Source organism: Triturus cristatus, chromosome 3_1 (assembly GCF_964204655.1).
Source record: "Triturus cristatus chromosome 3_1, aTriCri1.1, whole genome shotgun sequence".
Classification (NCBI taxonomy): Eukaryota; Metazoa; Chordata; class Amphibia; order Caudata; family Salamandridae; genus Triturus; species Triturus cristatus.
This window is the reverse complement of record NC_140583.1, coordinates 17,660,350-17,679,712: the sequence shown is the minus strand read 5'-3', so window position 1 is coordinate 17,679,712 and position 19,363 is coordinate 17,660,350. Positions and strand designations below refer to the sequence as shown.

At 47.9% G+C, this 19,363-nt stretch overlaps 1 protein-coding gene across 1 annotated transcript in view; it reads right to left on the bottom strand.

Annotated features, from left to right (window-relative positions):
* The window catches only part of ACP2 (acid phosphatase 2, lysosomal), a 131,496-nt gene that overhangs the window by 27,829 nt on the left and 84,304 nt on the right, over positions 1-19,363 (bottom strand). The window contains exon 8 of the mRNA XM_085646607.1: positions 8,985-9,073. Coding sequence (XP_085502733.1) covers positions 8,985-9,073 — 89 coding nt within the window. The remainder of the gene's footprint in view (positions 1-8,984; positions 9,074-19,363) is intronic.

Sequence of the window (19,363 nt, the reverse complement as noted above, 5' to 3'; positions counted from 1 at the left end):
ACGAGCTGCTGTGTCTGCTGCGTCTGGTGCGCATCTAATGGAGGTGTTGGTAATGGGTTTACCTTCCAAGATAAGGTCATTAGCCTTAGATTTATTTTGGTCCGGCAAATGTTGCATGATTTTTTCTAGCTCATCATAATAAGCCCTGTCATAACGAGCTAGCAGCGCCTGGGCGTTGGCAATGCACCCGTTGTTTGCTGCCTGTGAAGCCACTCTTTTGCCTGAGGCATCAATAAGCTTGGACTCCTTGTCGGAAGGAGGGGTGTTTCCTGTGGCTTGTGAGTTAGCCCTTTTGCGTGCGTTGGAGACTACAAGAGAGTCTAAGGGCAGCTGACCTTTAATACACATAGGATCGGTAGGAGCGGATTTGTAGTTTTTATCCACTCCGGGCGTGATTATTCTTGCCCTTGCAGGATCCTTAAAGACCTCGTCTGTGTGCTTTAAAATGCCTTTCAGCATTGGCAAGGTATGAGCAGTTCTCCTCTTCTAAAGGCTCTTCATGAAGCTCTACTCCATGATAACGAGCAGCCCTGTTAAGGAGCTCCACATAGCCAATGTTGTCATCCGGTGGGGAGGGTCTGGAGAGATACAAATCAGGGTCATTATCTGCGTGGTCATCCTCCAAGAGTCCTGACCCTAATCCCCATCCCCTTCTTCCTGTGGGTCAGGTGTAATAGTCCTTGGTGGGAATTTAATGGTGTAATGAGCAAGTTAGGATGAGGAGGAGGTGGAATATAAGGGGGAGATGGGTTAGTACCCACATTCTTCTTCTTAAGAGGGATATGATAGTCCTCTGGTAGGTCAACTTTCTGTTTTTTTGGGAGAGTAGCCTGACTATGTCCTGTTTTAGGGTTTATCACCAGCTTTTTCTGTTTCAGGTCCAAAGTTGGTTCCTCGGACAGAGGCTCTTTGGGGAGAGTGTCTTTTTCTTTACGTGGTGATTTCAGCGCCGAAGGTTTTGTCTCTAAGCTTTTGGGCGTTGAAGGTTTCGGCTCTGAGAGTTTGGCCTTGAGGGTTTTGGGTCCGAGTCTTTGGCCTTGGAGGGTTTTGGGTCCGAGTCTTTTGCCTTGGAGGGTTTCGGGTCCGAGTCTTTGGCCTTGGAGGGTTTCGGGTCCGAGCCTTTCGGTGTCGAAGGTGGAATCTTCGGTTCTGAAAGTATGTTGACCAATAGATGCTTGGTCTTATGTCTTGGTGCCGAAGGTGTCGGTTCGGCATCAGAGAGGGGCTGGCTCAAGCCTGATTCAGAAGGCTTCTCTTTTTGTTTCAGAGCCGGGCCGGAGGGCGGGGCATCGGAAACTTTTTGTCAGTGTCGACCTGAACCCGAGGGCGAAGGAGGGACCGGAGCCTTTGTCTCATGGTGAATGGGCACAGGGGGATCTGTACTCACGGTACGCTGACCCGCGGTGATGTCTTTTTCTTCCATTTCGGAGTCGGCCTCGGACACAGAGATCTGCTCTTCTTCCTCTGCCCCTTTGGTATTGGGTATCGGAATCTTCACCAAAGATGTCCGGAACAGAGTCGCTCTGATGTTGCATGTCGAGGCATCGAGCCCGACGATCCAAAGTGTCTTTTTCGATCGGAATGATCGTCACGCATCACAATCCGTCTCACCGTGTTCCAGGGACAAGCAGAGGTTGCACACTTCGTGTAAGTCGGTGTGTGGAAATTTAGCACAAAACCTGGGACATAGCTTGAATGGAGTCCGTTCCATCGACTGCTAGCGCGGTTGGCACCGGCACCGGCCTCGAGGTTTCCAATAGAAAGTTTTTCGAAGTGGGACGATGCGTGTCGAATGAGGAACCGGGATCGATAACAATACCGTCGAGGGTAGTGGATTGCACGGTGAAGGGGTCCGAAAACGGTACCGAACCGTAGCACAGCAATACACATCCGAACCCGATGGTGGAAAAAAACTATCTGGATGAAGTCGATGCCCATGTGCACTATCACCGAAAGGATGATTCTCCTACCTCGCGACTACAAGACTTCTTCAAACAAAAATAAAGTACATCCGGACCCAACACCAGATGGTGATCAAAGCTAAAGCATAGGATTTACAGATCATATGCCTTCAACAGATAGTTTTTAAGAGGTGTAATGAACAAATGTGCAATGTTTCAAAAGGACTACATATTAGGGAAGTGAGAAGCAAATCTAAGTCCCACTGTCGCATCACAAAGGTTTTTGGAGCAAACATATGTTGTAGACTTTTAAGGAATCTCATCACAAGTGATTTGAACAAGAACGGCTGGTTTGGCAAACATACAAATGTCGTAAGCAACAAAAAGGTTACTTACCCACAGGAGTAGTTTTGCAGCTTGAATAATTTTCTGTGTTCACATGCTGTGTATTATTCCTCCATCTATTGCTTGGTTCTGCAACTGATCATTCGTAGTCTCATTATGGTCTGGCTTGACAGCTTAGCAGTCACTAGACAATAATGTGACCATTACTAGAGAGGGGCTTTGGCTCCACCCACCTCTTGGGAGCCAGGAGTACGTTTTGTTTGGGCTGACGTTGTGTGTTACCACAAAAAAGTGCTTGCCCTCCACGCATCTGTGATAATTGTTTATTTATCCAGCTGCTGAGCTTGAAGTTTCTGTGACACACACATTATATGGTAAAGCTATTAAACGGTCTTCGGTAACTAGATCGTTTATGGTGTTTTTCTCTGGCAGCAGCACAGGTGCAAGGAGGGCAGTCATTAACCTGCATGCATTTTTAGGTCTGACGGGAGCATGCTACTGTCCCCTGACTATTCAACCTACACCAATGTTATTCTACACAGATGCATATCCATCCCCTTGCTCCCTACTAGTGTTTCTTCACATTACCGTGCAACCGTCCTTTAAAGCCAGGCCTACTGGTGCCATCGACCATGCTATGTCTCTCCTTGTACGACGACAGATGCAAGCCCTCAAATTCATTTAACGTAGTCGCCACCTTCATAGTCTTTTCTTTTTATCCATTGGTGACCTTAGTGTGTTCATTGCTTTCCTCGTTTCTGTTGGAGGTGAGTGGATCGTATGTGAATCTAGAAAATCTTTCAAGCTGCAAAACACCTCATACCAGTAAGTAGCCTTTCCGTTTTGCAGCATGAATCTTTTCTAGAGTCATATGCTGTTTTGAGGTATGGAATAGAAGCTCCGCCCATTTCCCGCCCATCTTTTCAATTGGCTCCTGTTACTGTCCTTTCGAAATCATTGCATTTGATTCATGAATAGGCTTAGTAGTCCCTCCTTGGTACCGCCTTGTCTGCATTTGTAACCTCCCATGAGGACTGGACGTTTTACTTGTGTTGTTACACGGTCGGCTTTATGTAGTTTGTGAGCAGTATTTTCTTTAATGATCTTCCACCCACATCACAGCATGCCGCCCACTTTTATATTGTTATTAGTAATGTATTTAATTTACAGCGTGGTGGGCTTTAATTATAGCGGCTGTGCTTCTTTATTTAATTTACGGCGAGCTTTGCTTTCACTTAAGCGGCTGCGCTTATTTATTTATTTAATTTACAGCGCGGTCCACTTTCACTTTAGCGCCCGCGCTTATTGACTTTATTTACAGCGCGGTCAGCTCTAAAGAACCTTTCTTTAAATATTTATTTTTTCTTTTTGGGTGAAAGCCCCCCATGCCCAGCGTTCACTTTAATGTTGGCCGCGCCTCTTTTTTTAGACGCTGCTCACTATAACCTGAATATGGCGAGTAGCGCCTAAATAAAGGGGCGCGGCCACCATTAAAGTGGCTGCACATTTGCAAGATTTTGAGCTATTAGTATTAGAAATGACAATGCCGTTTATATATGTGTTGGTTTTAAAAATACACAAATAAAAGGCATTGTCATTTACAATGCCAATAGCTTAAACTCTCGCAAATGCGAGACCTATTGAATTGAAAAAATGCTTGTTCCTCCTTTGAAACAGTGTTTGAACCTGTTCCACTTGTTAGTGAAATGTCAAATTGTGAACGGTCTCCTTGCTTCCTTTTTTTTTTTTTGAGAATTCAGATCAGATTTATTGGTTAAATGGCACTAACACATTTGATGTTCATGCAGACAACCACACTGCACAAGATCCTGCCCTCCCACTTTCTGCCCCCAACGAGCTCTCCCGCCCCAAAGAAACCAGAAGTCCCTGTACCCGCAAGCCTTTATAGCCAACTGGCATAGCATCTTGAGGGCCAACTGACCGAGAATTACTGCCTCATAGGCCTCATCCCTCCTCAAGTGCTCCTTCCTAAAAAGCACCTGTGTTCCTTTGAGTCGCAAATAAATATGAACCAAGCGACTTAGTCATGCGGTTAAGTGGAAATGTTTTAGTTAACGGAACCGCATGGAGCCCCCAAAAATAATGTGCAACACAGATAAACCTATAAGGTTGAATGCGAGTGTACTCTGGAGATCAAGTTGCTCTGCTTCAAGTGCAAGGGTCACCTTGCTTCCTTGATTATTTGAACAGACCTCGCTGGTAGGTATAGGTGTCCAAACACAAAGTCTTCTGGAGCCAGTCTGCCGGGCTCAGAGTAGCTGGGATTGGGTGGCCACTTGTCCCCTCTGTATCGTTAAGAGGTCAAGCGCATTTTGGAGAAAAGAGTTGGCAAATCTCCCTGACCATTATATCGATGGGGCATTCCCTAGAGATCTTGGGTGATGAAACTTGGATGCGAAGCTTTTGAATTTAGCATTTTTGTGACTTGAGAACAGGTCCACGTGTGGCATGCGCTACAGGTGGGAGTTGCCCTTTACTACTACTTCTTTGAACTCCCACTCATGGGTGGTGTTTTCCTGTCTACTTCTGTGCTGAGCTTTCTTGGTAAGTGTATTGGCACTACTAAGATCCCTTTCGCGTAACCCATTTCCATACGTCTTGGGCTAGTTTTCATACCTTGTGCAACCTTGTTCCCCTTTGCTTGCTAAAGTAGGACAGAGTTGTGTGCTGTCTGTTTGGATTAATACTGTCCTTTCCTTTACTTGTTTTTAGAACGCCTTCAGGGTTAGGAAAACAGTTGAGTTCCAACACCTTGTGTGCTGTCCTGCCTCCTTTGGGCTTCATAGGCCCCTTGCGTGGAGAGTGAAGTGGGTGAAGTACAGGGGCTTGATGTGGATCTATGACGAGCAGTGACTTAGGACTGGGTGTAAAACAGATGACGAGTGGGACGTGGCCAAGATGGCGTATTGGTAAGACTCTTTCCCAGTCCTCCCTCTCACCACCAGCCAACAAAGCTATATAAAGCCATCTGCGGGGGTTGGCTGGGCCCCGATGCGCACTGCGGAGACTGCACTGGCAGGCATCTTAAGTCTAGGAGGTGTACGGCAGAGCCCCAGGCACCGCATACTTGGCAGATTGCAAGGCAGCCAGACTGCAAAATGGCTATCTGCTGCTGACGGGGGCCTTTTGAGCAGTGGGGAGCCTGCCAGGTCTCCGGATAGGGGCAACTGGAGACTATGGAGAGCAGAGCCGAGCTGCGCCATCAGAGTGAGGCCACTGTTGGACAACTTTGATCCCAACCCGAGGCGCAGAGGAACAGACAGCAGAGCAGGCCCAGTGGCATCAAGATCTGATGCATCCCATCAAAGATTGGCACTCAAAGAAAAGGCCCGAACAGGTAGCATCTGGCCTGCAGTGCTAAAGAGGTAACACCAACAGGGTCTCCTTGACCACAGCTTGGGCAGCTAAAGCCCAGAGAGTGAACGACGGATCCTGACGGCCCTGCATACCAGGTGGATTGAAGAACAGCACATCTGCATCTGACTGCACTTGGACACCAACCTGGGACACAAGGCAATTGGTGACTTGGGCCTAGAGGAGAAGTCCTGGAAAGGTAGGCCTTTTGGGAGTTAGCACCCGCTCAATGTAAGCAAAGAGAAGAGTTACACTGTGTCTCCTTGGCGACTGCTGGGGTAGAGTCCCAGCAGTCCCAAGCTGCTGTAAAAGCAGCTCAAAGCGCAGGAGTCCAGAAAAAGGTTGGCAGATATGTAGCATGGGGCAAGGAAGTATATCTCAAAAAGCCCGCGCTGCTATCGGACAGCGAATGGATGGTAAATGACCTCCCTTGCTAACGAATTAGAAGCAGTTGGCTAATGCTGAGAAGAGAGTGATACCGCCAACAAGGGATTTTATGCCCGAGAGGCAATACTGCGGAGTCCCTGCTGAAATCTCAGCATGATATAAACCCCCTGGGGTGCAGTCAATAGGGATTAGTCGTTCTCCCACGCGACATATAAATGTGTGATGGAAAGGAGTGCGCAGGCACAGAAATCGGCAATCCAATCCTGCTGGTGGTGAATTGCCCTGCTTTTTTTGCTGTAATGGCATCGGGGAAAGTAAAAAAGAGACACAAATGTCAGAGACATATTAACAAGAAGCCCTGTACGGCATGCTCAGAGTGGACATACACGCAGTATAGCGAAACCTTATGAAAAAAAAAGTCAAACAGGATCTTACAGAAATCAGTAACTGGGTCGCAACTCTGGAGGATGTTGGCAATGCAAAAAGAGGAAACGGAGATGGTAAAACAGGAACTACTGTTTTTAAAGGAAGATCAAATGGATCTATGGACGCACACAGAGGACCTTATAAATTGCTCCAGGAGGCAAAGTATTTTTTTTAAACTCTCCGAACACAGAAACAGTGAGATCAAAATCTACAGGGTGCAATAGTCAGACACACCGACGCTACAAGCTTCAGGGCATAGTCATCCTTGCAAGTATACATCACTTCACCACCAAGGAAGACATTCTCCAAGTCAAATGTGAGAAGGGAATCGCTGAATACCAAGGACATTAGATATCTCTATTTCAAGACCTCTTATCAATTACCTTGCAAAGATGTAGGGATTTTAAACCAGTCACAGATTTTCTTCGTGGGTGGGACATCAAATATTTTTAAATGGCAAACTCTTACACCAAATACGGTCGCCCACAGAGGTGCGCATTATCCTGGTCCTTGAGACTTGGAGGTTCCTCCACAGGGAACACAAACAGAGTGGTAGTTCCCTTCAGCGATGTAGAAAGAGGGGACTAAATCGATCACCCAGGCCCCGAAAGCAGATCCTGATGGAGTCCCCACAGTCTCATGAGATGCATAATTCTGGTGAAGTCTCTAGATTCAACTCGAGCCTACAGAAGTCCTAAATTCCTAATCTCTCTTTCCCAAAATCATAACCAGAAACACTTCAGGCACCATTTCCAATACTCTGGTCCGCCAAGCAAAGTACGTAATTATGGATCCAACTAGGAACCGCTCTAGGCTCCATAGTGTAAATAAAGAAACAAAAGGTGCACGAGGATCTTGGGGTGCGGCCAAAAAATGGTCTGTCCTATGCTTGTTAGAATAGCAGCCATTAAAAGGACAAATCTCCCTAGAATACTAGGTGTTTTAATCACTCCCACTGCAGCCCTCCAAGCTCTATTGCCACCACAACAAAAATAAATAAACTCTGTGGTGTGGGAAGGTGTGGTGTGAGAAGCTAAGGAGCCGTGCATGTTCCTGGCCCTTTCATATCGACAAACTCAAGAGAAGGGGCACTGGAAGCTCCGCATGCATCACGATACTACCAAGGAGCCCAACTATGTCCATGGGTTGAGAGGCCTGAGGAAACAATAGAAGAACACTGGTGCTGCTTGAAGGCCCAGCAGGGCGCAGGGACACATCTGAAAAGTATAACGGCTGAACAGACTACATAGACTTGTACTCCTTCTCTGTGAACACAACCACACCATCAGTATGAGATTCAGTATCTGAGAAATCCGGTTTCACAACTTTTCGCTTCCCATTTACCCCCTTTATTTCCCATCCAGAGTTTACACAGGCCCTTTAAGGCAACCAGTGGTGCGCTTAGCGACAAGCAAGCTGTGAATGCATAGGCGAGATGAAGAGCCAAAAGGTAAGGCGTACCTTTGAGCATCTCAAGAAATAGATGGGACCCTGCCCAAGACAGAGCACGTACTTCACACTGGGTATCAAATAGAGCGATAAAAACAGCAGCTAGAGGTGGGTCCTCTCCAAAAACAGTAAGAAGCGTATTTTATCAGACGTATGCCGACACTTACAAGCAGCTCCCGTACAGCCTGAATTCCAGGGACATTTAAGATCGGACTAAGACTTAGGCTGTACGCTGTACGATAAAGAATGGGTGAATATATTTCACAAAACATGCACAATGGCGTGCCCCGCAGCCAGCCAAGAAATGACGACAAAAATAACTACACACTGGTCAGATCAATGTTGGAGGGGATGTAGGAACATGGGAGATAAGTTCGTCTTCTCTGGCCTTGCCCCAGATTGACACACTATGGAAGGAGGTGTTGGATGATCGGGAAAAGATCGTGGACAATAAGATCCAAAGGTTCCCGGCGTACGTTTACTGGCTCTCTCAAATAGGCTAACGTGCCCGCTGCATACAGAGGGAAACAAATAGTGCTAGAAGGATGTACATCAACCCAAACAATTCTCTCATTGGTGGGTAGAGAAGCTCCGAGAACATACAGCCTGGTTACACCGGGTGCGGGGACTGATGTGCATGGAAAGACTGACAATGTCCATGAAACCCTCTGGCAAAGGAGCTTTCAGAGGTCGGGGCCAGTTCCTTAAATTACTTCCCTCCGAGTTCAGAGAGCTCACCTGCCCTTGAAATCTGCAAGCATTCGTAACACTTTGGGACTACTAGTGATTCGGTCTCCCTGGCGGCTAGGGTTACATGGACTATCCAATGAACCTCATGGCTGGGTTTAGACTAGTAATCAAGTGGCAGTTACCAATCAGACACAGATCCCTGTTCGGCGGTCAGCATGTTGATTGGATGTATGAGGTTGGTAGGGAGTTGGGTGGCAGTGGGGGGAGGTGTTGAGATGGAAGCACTGCTTAAAGTGGTTTGATTATATCTGCTGCCCTCAAGGTTGGAGGCACCATCGCCTGCACCTATTTTCTCTACAATAACAATAAAAGAAAATTGATCCATAAAATGAATGAAGTGCAGGTACTTACTGCAGAATACATGATGACTTTCAAATGCTGCTCTTTCGTGCTTTTGGCCACCTCAGTGAAATTCTTCAGTATTTGATCCAGCAGAAGGCCTATTGAAAGAACACAATTTTTATTTTTCATTTACATCACTACCATAACCCAGTAACCTTAGGATGAAGCATGGAGAATAATAACATGAAGATGACATATGTTACTTAGCCTGTACGCATCTGTTTGTAGCGTGCAGTGCTGTAGATTCACATGCTCTGCATTCTCCTGCCATCTACTGTTGGGTCCAAATGTTTGCTAGCTGTTTTTCTTCAACAAAGTCTTTCGAGTCACGAGGTGTAGTGACTTCTCCCTTAGCTGCCAATGCACATGGGTACAGGCTATATTAGATTGTTTTTCACACAGGAGGTGAGCGCAGAGATGGAGCAGAGGATCAGACACTCTGGTGACCATGCATCAATGTATATATAAAGAGTTTAAGTAAGGAATTTAAGTGATCAACTGCAACAACCAAAGGCTCCCGAGGTGGTGGGTGGGCATATCTGAATCAACAGCATTACAAACTACAAAAAGATGCTTACCGTGTAAGTACCCTACTTACACTGCATGTGTGGCTGTGGCTACACGTGCTCTGCAGAGACTGGAAGGCAGTGTTTCCCTAACCTGTGGTGAGCCAGTGGATGTTCTAGAAGATCTAAACTAAGTACTTAGAACAGTCTTGCCAACTAAGTTATCCACACAGTAATGCTTGGTAAACGTGCTTGGAGTGGACTACGATCAGCTTTGGGGACATTTCCTAGGAAAGCCATAGTGGTCCCTTCAGTGTGGAATGCGGTCTAGGCGAGGCAGGCAAAGTTCTTCTAGCCCCAATTCAGTGGGTCTGGATGCATTTGTCAATTCACCTGCAAAGGTATGGTAGCACATGAGGACACACACGAAACATCAAGGGTATGTAACCATGTCTGACTGACGGAAGAAGACAGGGAGCTCTGTGGTGTGGTTGAGGTGCAAGGGAGATACCACCTGTAGACAAAACCTAGGGTTAGTTCTGTCATTATGAAATTGAAAGAAAGGCTCCTCCCTCCAGCAGGGCCGGACTGAGCCCAGCAACCAGCTCTGGCAGGTTGCCTACCCACCGGCCCTGGTAACAGGAGGGGAGGGGGTCGTTAGCCGCCAAGCACTGCTCCCGCTTTTCTTACAGAGGGCCGATTTTGCAGCACTGCTGCAAAACCGGCACCCTGTAAGAAAAGCGGCTCCCTGCGGCCACAAAACCGGCCCTCACCCCTCCAGCCTACCGGGGAAATGCCCTGTGCCCCTTACGGCCAGTCCTGCCCTGCCCTCCAGGATGAGGACCTGTAACTCGCTAACATGCCTTAAGGATCTAATAGCGACAAGGAAAGCAACCTTCCAGGAGAGGAATTGTAAAGGGCATAAATGTAGTGGTTCAAAAGTAGGGCCCATGTAGGCTACCTTGACATGGAAAACTATATACACACAGCCCAATGCAATATGCCCTGGAAAGGCATAGCCCCCCCCTACACAAAGCCTTGAGTGCTCCTGGAGCAAGGATGCTCGGCCCTTCTCCTACAACACATCCTGTAGCTGAGAACTCGTGATCGTTTTCCATTGCACCAATCACCTCTTTATGCTACCACAACCCTTCTACGGCACAGGGATGGGGTCAACAGCAGTCGGGCAGCCACTACTTATCCCTCCGAACCGTTTCCCATAGTCCATAATTCAGATTTTGTACCAGGTACTATAGATGCCTGCTTTGTGGAAGGGGGCTGTCCGCCGTACAGGATGACCTATATAATAATGGAGTCATCTTAGATAGAAAAAAACTGGACACAACGCTTCCAATTGACTTCCTCCGATGAATTCCGCCTCAGACAATTATTACATTGGGTTAATTCACCCCTCTTGAAAAAAACAAAGATAGTAGACCCGAGACTACCTTGGAACACCTTTCTGCACAAGGGTCGACTGAGAAAGGCATTACCCGCCTGTACCGGGCTCTCTACAAACTTTCATACCAGTCATGGTGGAAAGAGGACCTAGGGAACATCCATAACTGATGAAACTATGCAGCAGGTATTACTTGTCTCCCTTGCTTTTGTCCCTGATCATTTGTAAAGCACTCTGATACCCTTTTGGGTCATGTAAAAAACTCTACACATAAAAATAAATAAAGCTATGGGGCGAGCAGCCAAGACCTCTCTTTGCCTACAACACAAGAATAATTCTTATAAACCACTCACAAGATGGTACTTTACCCCAGTTAGGCTGCACGCTATGGTTGGCACCTCCAATCTCTGCTGGTGGGGCAGTGACTCTAGGGGTACTTACTTGCACATGTGGTGGGAATGCATACATGCTAGGCATTTTTAGGCAGAGGAGCTTGTGTTGATTACCGGATATGATCAGCAACCCTTCCAAGGGACCCTTTGGTGCTTTTGTTGGGAGTGGCTGGAGAAGACTGTGCTTATCCGTATACTAACCCCAGGGGCCAGTTACTCACCTTTTCCTCCTAGTGGCCAGGTTTACTAAACCTCACGACTTCACTAAAGGGCAACTGTTCCTATAGAGGAATGCTGGCCTAATAGGCTGCAGAAGGTGTTGATAGAGGAAAAAATGGAAAGTAACTTATCTCAAGTAGATAAGTGTCAGGTTGGATAGAATAACTAGCGGGGAAATTCCTCAAATTTGAAGAGTTCCCCTCACACACCCGTTAAGGTGTCATAGGGCGTTTTTGCTCCTCGTGGGGTTGGCGCTGCAGTCCTCCATGGGCCCTGCGAGTTGGCTCTTTAGCGGAGATCTTTTAAGAGAAACGCCGTAGTGGTGAGTGCTATTGTAGCGGTACCTCTAATAGTATTTATTCTTGGATCTGTTTGGTATGGTTAAATACAACAAGGAACTGTCAGGCCTTCCACCAATAAGGAGGGTAACTTCAATTCATGAAAAGTGAGGAGTGTAAAAGTTCATGGGGTCGACATGTTTCACGCCCTACTGTTCATACTGGATCTTTGGTGTTCTATTAGGACTGACAGCAAGTGTAGAATGTGAAAAGACAAACCGGGTTCAAAGAAAAATATACAGCCTGTTACATGAACCTAGTCCAGTTTGTGGTTGTGTTGTCTAGGAATAGTCGTTCAAAAACACTTCAAAGTATTGATCCAACCTAAAGAAGCAGATACAAATACATATATTAGAAAAAACGATAACCGGTGAACACATTAAAAAATAACAACCAGAGAGGCAGGAGAACGGCTCACAGCTGGCGGTATTATGGCAAAATGAGGAAGCTTAGAATGTTAATGCTCCTAATTCCTTCAGTGAATCGACATGGCAGAGTATCAAAGTTACTTAGAGTGGCTAGAAATAAACATGGCCCCTCGTGTGGTTGAAGGTGCCATGGCTTGTGCATTAATATAGAACAGACACAAGGTACATGATCCACACGGGTAATTTCCCTCTACTCGTGGAAGGCCCCAAAGGGTGGACTGGGTTTTTTGTGGTGTACTTGGGCCACCTTGTTGGTGGTGGCCAGGTACAACCCTTACAACCCAAGATCCAGGCCATCCTGGACTGGGAAGCTCCAACAACCCAGACCCAAGTCAGGGCATTCCTTGGCTTGACTGGGTACTACAGGAGGTTTGTGCAGGGGTATGGGTCCATTGTGACCCCCCTCACAGAACTTACCTCCAAGAAGATGCCCAAGAAGGTTAACTGGACAGTTAGTTGCCAAAAGGCTTTTGACACCCTGAAAGAAGCAATGTGCTCAGCACCAATTCTAAAAGCTCCAGATTATGCCAAGCAGTTCATAGTGCAGACTGATGCCTCTGAGCTAGGGATAGGAGCGGTCCTATCCCAGACCAATGATGAAGGCCAAGACCAACCTGTTGCTTTTATAAGCAGAAGACTACTCCCTAGAGAGCAGCGTTGGAGTGCCATTGAGAGGGAGGCCTTTGCTGTGGTTTGGTCCCTGAAGAAGTTGAGGCCATACCTGTTTGGTACTTACTTCCTGGTTCAAACTGACCACAGACCTCTCAGATGGCTAAAGCAAATGAAAGGGGAAAATCCAAAACTACTAAGGTGGGCCATCTCCCTACAGGAAATGGACTTTGAAGTGGAACACAGACCTGGGACTGCCCATGCCAATGCAGATAGACTTTCCAGGTTCTTCCACTTAGACAATGAAAACTCCATAGGGCAAGGTTAGTCTCATCACCTTTCGTTGGGGGGGGGGGGGTTGTGTGAGAAAGTGCCATCTTTCTTGCATGGTATGCCCCCACTCTTTGCTGAATTGCTGATGTACTTTGACTGAGTGTGCCCTGGGCTCCTGCCAATCAGGTGCCCAATTCCTGTGTTCCTTCCCTAAAACTGCATTGACGCCTTAACCCAATTGGCATCTCTGGCCACATGTCAGCCCCTGGTAAATGGTACCATAGGTACCCAGGGGACTGTGACCAGAGAAGGCCTCTAAGGGCTGCATCACTTATTGTGCCACCCTTAGAAGCCCTGTACCCTGACACACACACACTGCCCTTGCAGGCTGAGTATCTTGGTGCAGAACAAAACAGAGTCGACATGGCACACATCCCTGTGTGCCATGCCCACAATCACACTGCCCTGGCATACCTCAGTCAACCCTCTAGCTGGGTGCCCTATGCCAGTGGTGAGGGTACAGGTGCATGAGCCCTGTACCCCTACAGTACCCAGATTCATTCCTGGGCACTGTAAGTGCAGTGCTGCCATTAAGACTATATGGTGCTGGGAGGTCATCATCACGAACTCCACAGCACCATGATGGCTACACTGAAGACTGAGAAGTTTGGTATCAAACTTCTCAGCACATTAAACCCACGCTGATGCCAGTGTGGGATTTAATGTAAGATGCACGACAGAGGGCATCTTAGAGATGCCCCCTTGAACCTAACCAACAACCAGCATCCTGCCTGAGAGGCTGCCTAGCCTGCCACCCAGCAGACATGTTGCTGGACCCCTGGGTATAGAGCCATCCGCTCTCATGGGTCTGCAACAATGCACATCCTGGGCGACTCTGTACCCTCTGCTTGCAGGTACCTCTCATCTCAAACTCACCTTTGGTTTCCACCGGACACTTTCTCCTTCTGCAACAGCAGCACTTTACTGAAGTCCTCAATTGGGTTCGACGGCGGTTTCCGACACCACTTCACACGTATGCACCCGGCTTCCCTGGTGTAGATAAAGCAGGTAGTAGGGTATCCACAGGTGGGTCGGCTCTCCAACCTTCTGTCTTCCAAGGGTTTCTCAGGGTCCACTGGGAAGAGTCCTTAATCTTTAAAAATCCTACTGCACCTCACACGTAGAGTTGTACCGAGCACGCAGTTGTGTTCCCACACTGCACACGCTCTCTGTGGGGTCCCTATCTCCTCACCTTGGGAGGTTCCTTGGGTACGCAGTACTTCTACGTCCTCTCGACATTGTCTTGACCCAAGTCGTGGTTCTTATACCTCTTTCTTCGTATATGGTTTGGTCCCTCCTGGGGTCCACTGTGTATTTGGTGCTATTTACGGTGTTTCTTTGCTGAAGTATTGTGTGCATTGTGCATATCTCCGGGTAGGAGATATTTCAATGTGTTAGAGAGTATTATATAATAAATACATATTTTTATAAATACTGTGGTTCTTTTTCACTTAATCTATACTATAAGATTGTATTTTGGTAAAACAAGCTGCATTACACTCCGTCTGGACTAAGCCTGAAGGCTGCTCTCCACAGCTACCACTTTCGAACGTTCTCACCATAAAGGCTGTTTGAACGGGTGCAGGGTTTCCACTTACATAAGTGTACATCATATACCAGGCCAGCTTCTCACAAGGTTTGATGCACGATCCCCTCTCGGGTGGTGTTCTGCGTCTACATGTAGCTGATGAGTGGGTATGGGTTGTGTGTGCGTGCCAACCATACTCCCGGTCTAAGTCTTTTTACATGGTTGTGGAGCACCAGTATCTTGCTAATGTTCTCCCTCTGACTCTGAGGGGAGCTCGCCCCTGAGCAGGACTGGACCAGCACGGCCTCTGGGGGGCTGGCTTCTTCCTTCACTTTGACTGCATGATACCCAAAGATGTCCTGGTCTCAGACTGCTGCCACTGCCTTCTCCTATGGATCCACCTCTGCTCAAGGTTTCTTCACCGGGAGGCGAGTCAGACCTCTAACATGGTGTGGTCATGCTCGGGGAGAGGAAAAGACAGCAGACTTGATGATGATCAAGAGAACTTGGAATGACACATGGGGCACTATTGAAAGTGCATCCTTTCCATCACTGACCTCGCAATCTCGTTGATAGGAGAGGCAGAGTGTCCCAGCGTTGAGACGTCGAGAGAAGCTCAGTTTTCAGTGTACATCGGGTAGAGACAAAAACAGGACCGAGGATCCGATGCAGTGAATTTTAATATAAGCTTGGGAGACTAGCGATTGATTGGGCCCGGCGGTAAGCACTGTTAGGCGTCAAACATTGAGTCCCACGAGTACATGTCTAAACCAGATGGTGGGGGAAAAAAACAATCTAACAAAGGAGCCAGTGCTCATGTGCATTGCCAATTAAGGGAGGAGTCACTGTACCTTTTGACTTGAAAGACGTCTTTGAAGAAAAATCAAGTTGCAAACTTTCAAAGGGCCCAACACTAGATGGCAGGAGTATGCAGAGAATATGTACCTACAGCCACACGTGCTTCAAAAAATGTTTCTTCTGGAATCAATTATGAAACAAAAGTTACACTGTTTGACAAAGTAAAAACAAATCTGCTCCTTCCCATAAGAATCTTGAGATATTTAAAAGTGAGCACAACCTTATCAGGTATGTTCATAATACACAAGAACCCTGACTAAATGTGCTCTGACAGGGTGGAGAGCAAAGGGTAAATGTAAGGTACAGAAGAGGTTTTAAGTTACATTTGTGTGTTGTCTCTATTTTTGTGAAAAGACACTCCAGTGTCTTGGCAGATTGCAGCCAACAGTTCCACATTCAAAGGGGTGCCAGGAAGGAACCTGGAGGGACACTGCAGATGGGTGCCAGGAAGGAACCTGGAGGGACACTGCAGATGGGTGCCAGGAAGGAACCTGGAGGGACACTGCAGATGGGTGCCAGGAAGGAACCTGGAGGGACACTGCAGATGGAGTAAGATTGGATGAATTGTTGATGTACTCGAACTTGGGAGCAGTTGATTATGAAGGAGTCTAACAATTTGAGCTCTGATAGCAAAGCGCTGATCAAGTAGGGTGAGCAGAGAACATAGTCCATGGAGTCCAAGGTAGCAGCGAAGTTGAGGAGGACAAGGAGGCATGCATCGTCAACTTCAGGACTACGATGGATGCCATCAGGGATCTTCAGAGAAGCTGTTTCAATGCCTTGACCATCTCTGAATCCATTTTGGTGAATTGGCTCTGTTAATGTGATCAACACCTTGAAGCGATACATCTTTCAAATGTTTTGCCCAATCAAGGCAGGTTGGAAATGGAGCAGTAGTTGGATGGATGTCTAGAGTCGAGGCTGGATATTTTCAATACAGGGCGATATAACCCAGCTTTAGTGGGTTTGGGAAAGCTCCACGATTCAGTGAAGCACTGAAAATACTGGACCAGACTTCAGCAAAGGGAAGCAGCCTGTAATGATGCTTAGCAGGATGCGGTCGTTGAAGTATGGGGTCAGTTTGATGTTTTTGTCCATTGCTGACAGATCTTCAGACAAGACGGGTTGAAACATATCCTAAAATCACCAGTGTTTTGCAATCCGACTAGCAACATGAGTGGAGGTGATAGGAGTCCAGGAGGGTCTTGATGTAGCAACTATATTGACTAAAGTTATACGATTAAATTATGGATAAAAAGTACTAATTACCACATTATTCAAATGCTTAATAAAACTTTAAATTACATTTAGAAAAGGAGGGTTATTGGGACAGGAACAATTCCAGTATGATGAAGTGCTGTGTCTCCTGTCCTGCCTGTCTAAACTGCATGTATTGTGATTCTGGTTTTTGATTTTTGGTAATGCCAGACACAAATCCAGTGTCCTGAACCAGGAGGGGCACCCCAAGTGCACCCACATAGTGCCCGAGTAGCACCATCCCCGTCACAGGTTTCATGCGTGGAGAGCAGCTGTGGCAGCATACCTCAATTGGTGAATTATAGTGACAGGTCTTTTATACCGGTGAGACATGAACGCGCTCTGACAGGCCCATCCACCTAAAGTTCCTATGCTCACAATGGACTCAGAATCCTGAATGTCAACATCCAGGGCATTATACATGTGGTATGTGCTAGGATTGATAGTATAATGTGCACAAGTGATACAGGCCTGTGGTTTCACTCTGGAAGCCCATAGCCTGCACCAGAGTACAAGATGGAGGAGGCCTTGCTTTCCCCAGATGTGTACTGCTGGCATCTCCTAGAAGGGAGTGGCAACACCAGGTGCTACCGATAGCAAAGAGACAGACTTTCGTTAAAAATGCCAGGGCCCTTCCTGATACAGTGGGCTGTAAAGGACTCTGACTACAGCTGCCAGAGGGTGCAGGGTGAGGCCCACAGCATATGTTGCTAGGGAAGGGGCACAGATTCTGGTCTCTTCTCCTGTTCTCCGTCAGGCGGGGTTGTACATTTGTAAATAGCTGGGTGAAGCCTGCTCACACCTTTTAGTACTTCTGCGGGTGGTATTCCAGGCACAGACTGCAAAGCATCATTGCAAAGGCCACATCTGAAAGGTAACCTGGCCAGGACACAAAAAGGGAACGACCCACACCGGTTCCAAGGCAGCAGACATGGAATACATTGCCTTCATCTGGAAGATCAGTATAAAGATGGGAGCAAAAGACCTACCCGTCTTCGTTCTTGTCATCTTTTCTGCCGAGGGAGGGTACTTGCCACAGTACTCAGGGATTAGTCAGCAGCCCTCCCCCCCCCCCGCCTTGAGGCAAATAAATATTACCTGGGGTCCAATCTATGGAAGACATTTCTGGAGTATTCTGGTTGCCAACACATCCTGCTATGAACAAGGGTAGGAAGTACCAACCCTGCAGGAGGAGCGGATTGTGGAAGCAACTTCCAGAGCAGACCTTGGCGTCGGATTCGTCTGTCAGAAGTTCGCCAAGCAGCTACGCTGAAGGGATCGGGGTTCTGCGATCATCATTCATCCCCATCGCAGCAACCATAGCACATGGAGCTGTGTGCCCAAGTGGTAGGCTTAACTGAAGCAGGGATAAGCGCCTGCTGGCGGCCTCTGTGCCCCGCAAGTGGACGGCGTGAGTCGACTGCAGCACTGCCGTCTGCTTCTGTGCCAGGACCAGTCCTGAAGCCCAAGTGATCAGAGAACTACCCCGAGGACCGCACCTCGAGGCACTGCCGTCTGCTTCTGTGCCAGGACCAGTCCTGAAGCCCAAGTGATCAGATAACCACCACGAGGACCGCACCTCGAGGCACTGCCGTCTGCTTCTGTGCCAGAACCAGTCCTGAAGCCCAAGTGATCAGAGAACTACCACGAGGACCGTACCTCGAGGCACTGCCGTCTGCTTCTGTGCCAGGACCAGTCCTGAAGCCCAAGAGATCAGAGAACTACCCCGAGGACCGCACTTCGAGGCACTGCCGTCTGCTTCTGTGCCAGGACCAGTCCTGAAGCCCAAGTGATCAGAGAACCACCACGAGGACCGCACCTCGAGGCACTGCCGTCTGCTTCTGTGCCAGGACCAGACCTGAAGCCCAAGTGATCAGAGAACTACCCCGAGGACCGCACCTCAAGGCACTGCCATCTGCTTCTGTGCCAGGACCAGACCTGAAGCCCAAGTGATCAGAGAACTACCCCGAGGACCGCACCTCGAGGCACTGCCGTCTGCTTCTGTGCCAGGACCAGTCCTGAAGCCCAAGTGATCAGAGAACTACCCCGAGGATTGCACTTCGAGGCACTGCCGTCTGCTTCTGTGCCAGGACCAGTCCTGAAGCCCAAGTGATCAGAGAACTACCCCGAGGTTCCTCATGCTGAATCGAGGACCGCACCTCGAGGCACTGAATACCAAAGATAGCACCCAATGACCACCGTGACAAAAAAGAATCACAGAGGGCATGTTGTTGTCGTGCTCAAGAAGAAGCGCCCAGTATTTGCCAAAGTAAGCTGCACTGTGCGGCATGCTGCTGCTCAGCTCCCTTGTAGACTGCCAATGCCTGCTTGAAAGCTTCCTGCTACGGGTGAGGTCCCGCTGCTGCAGGAGGGCCAAACACAAACCGGTGTTGGTCCAACAAACGGGTGAGATATTAAAAGGGCCTAGGCCGAGAAACTACGTGCAAAGACCAAATGGGGAGGATTAGGAGCTGCACGTGTATGCTGTACATCGAACTCTGGATCTGGGAGGGGTATACCG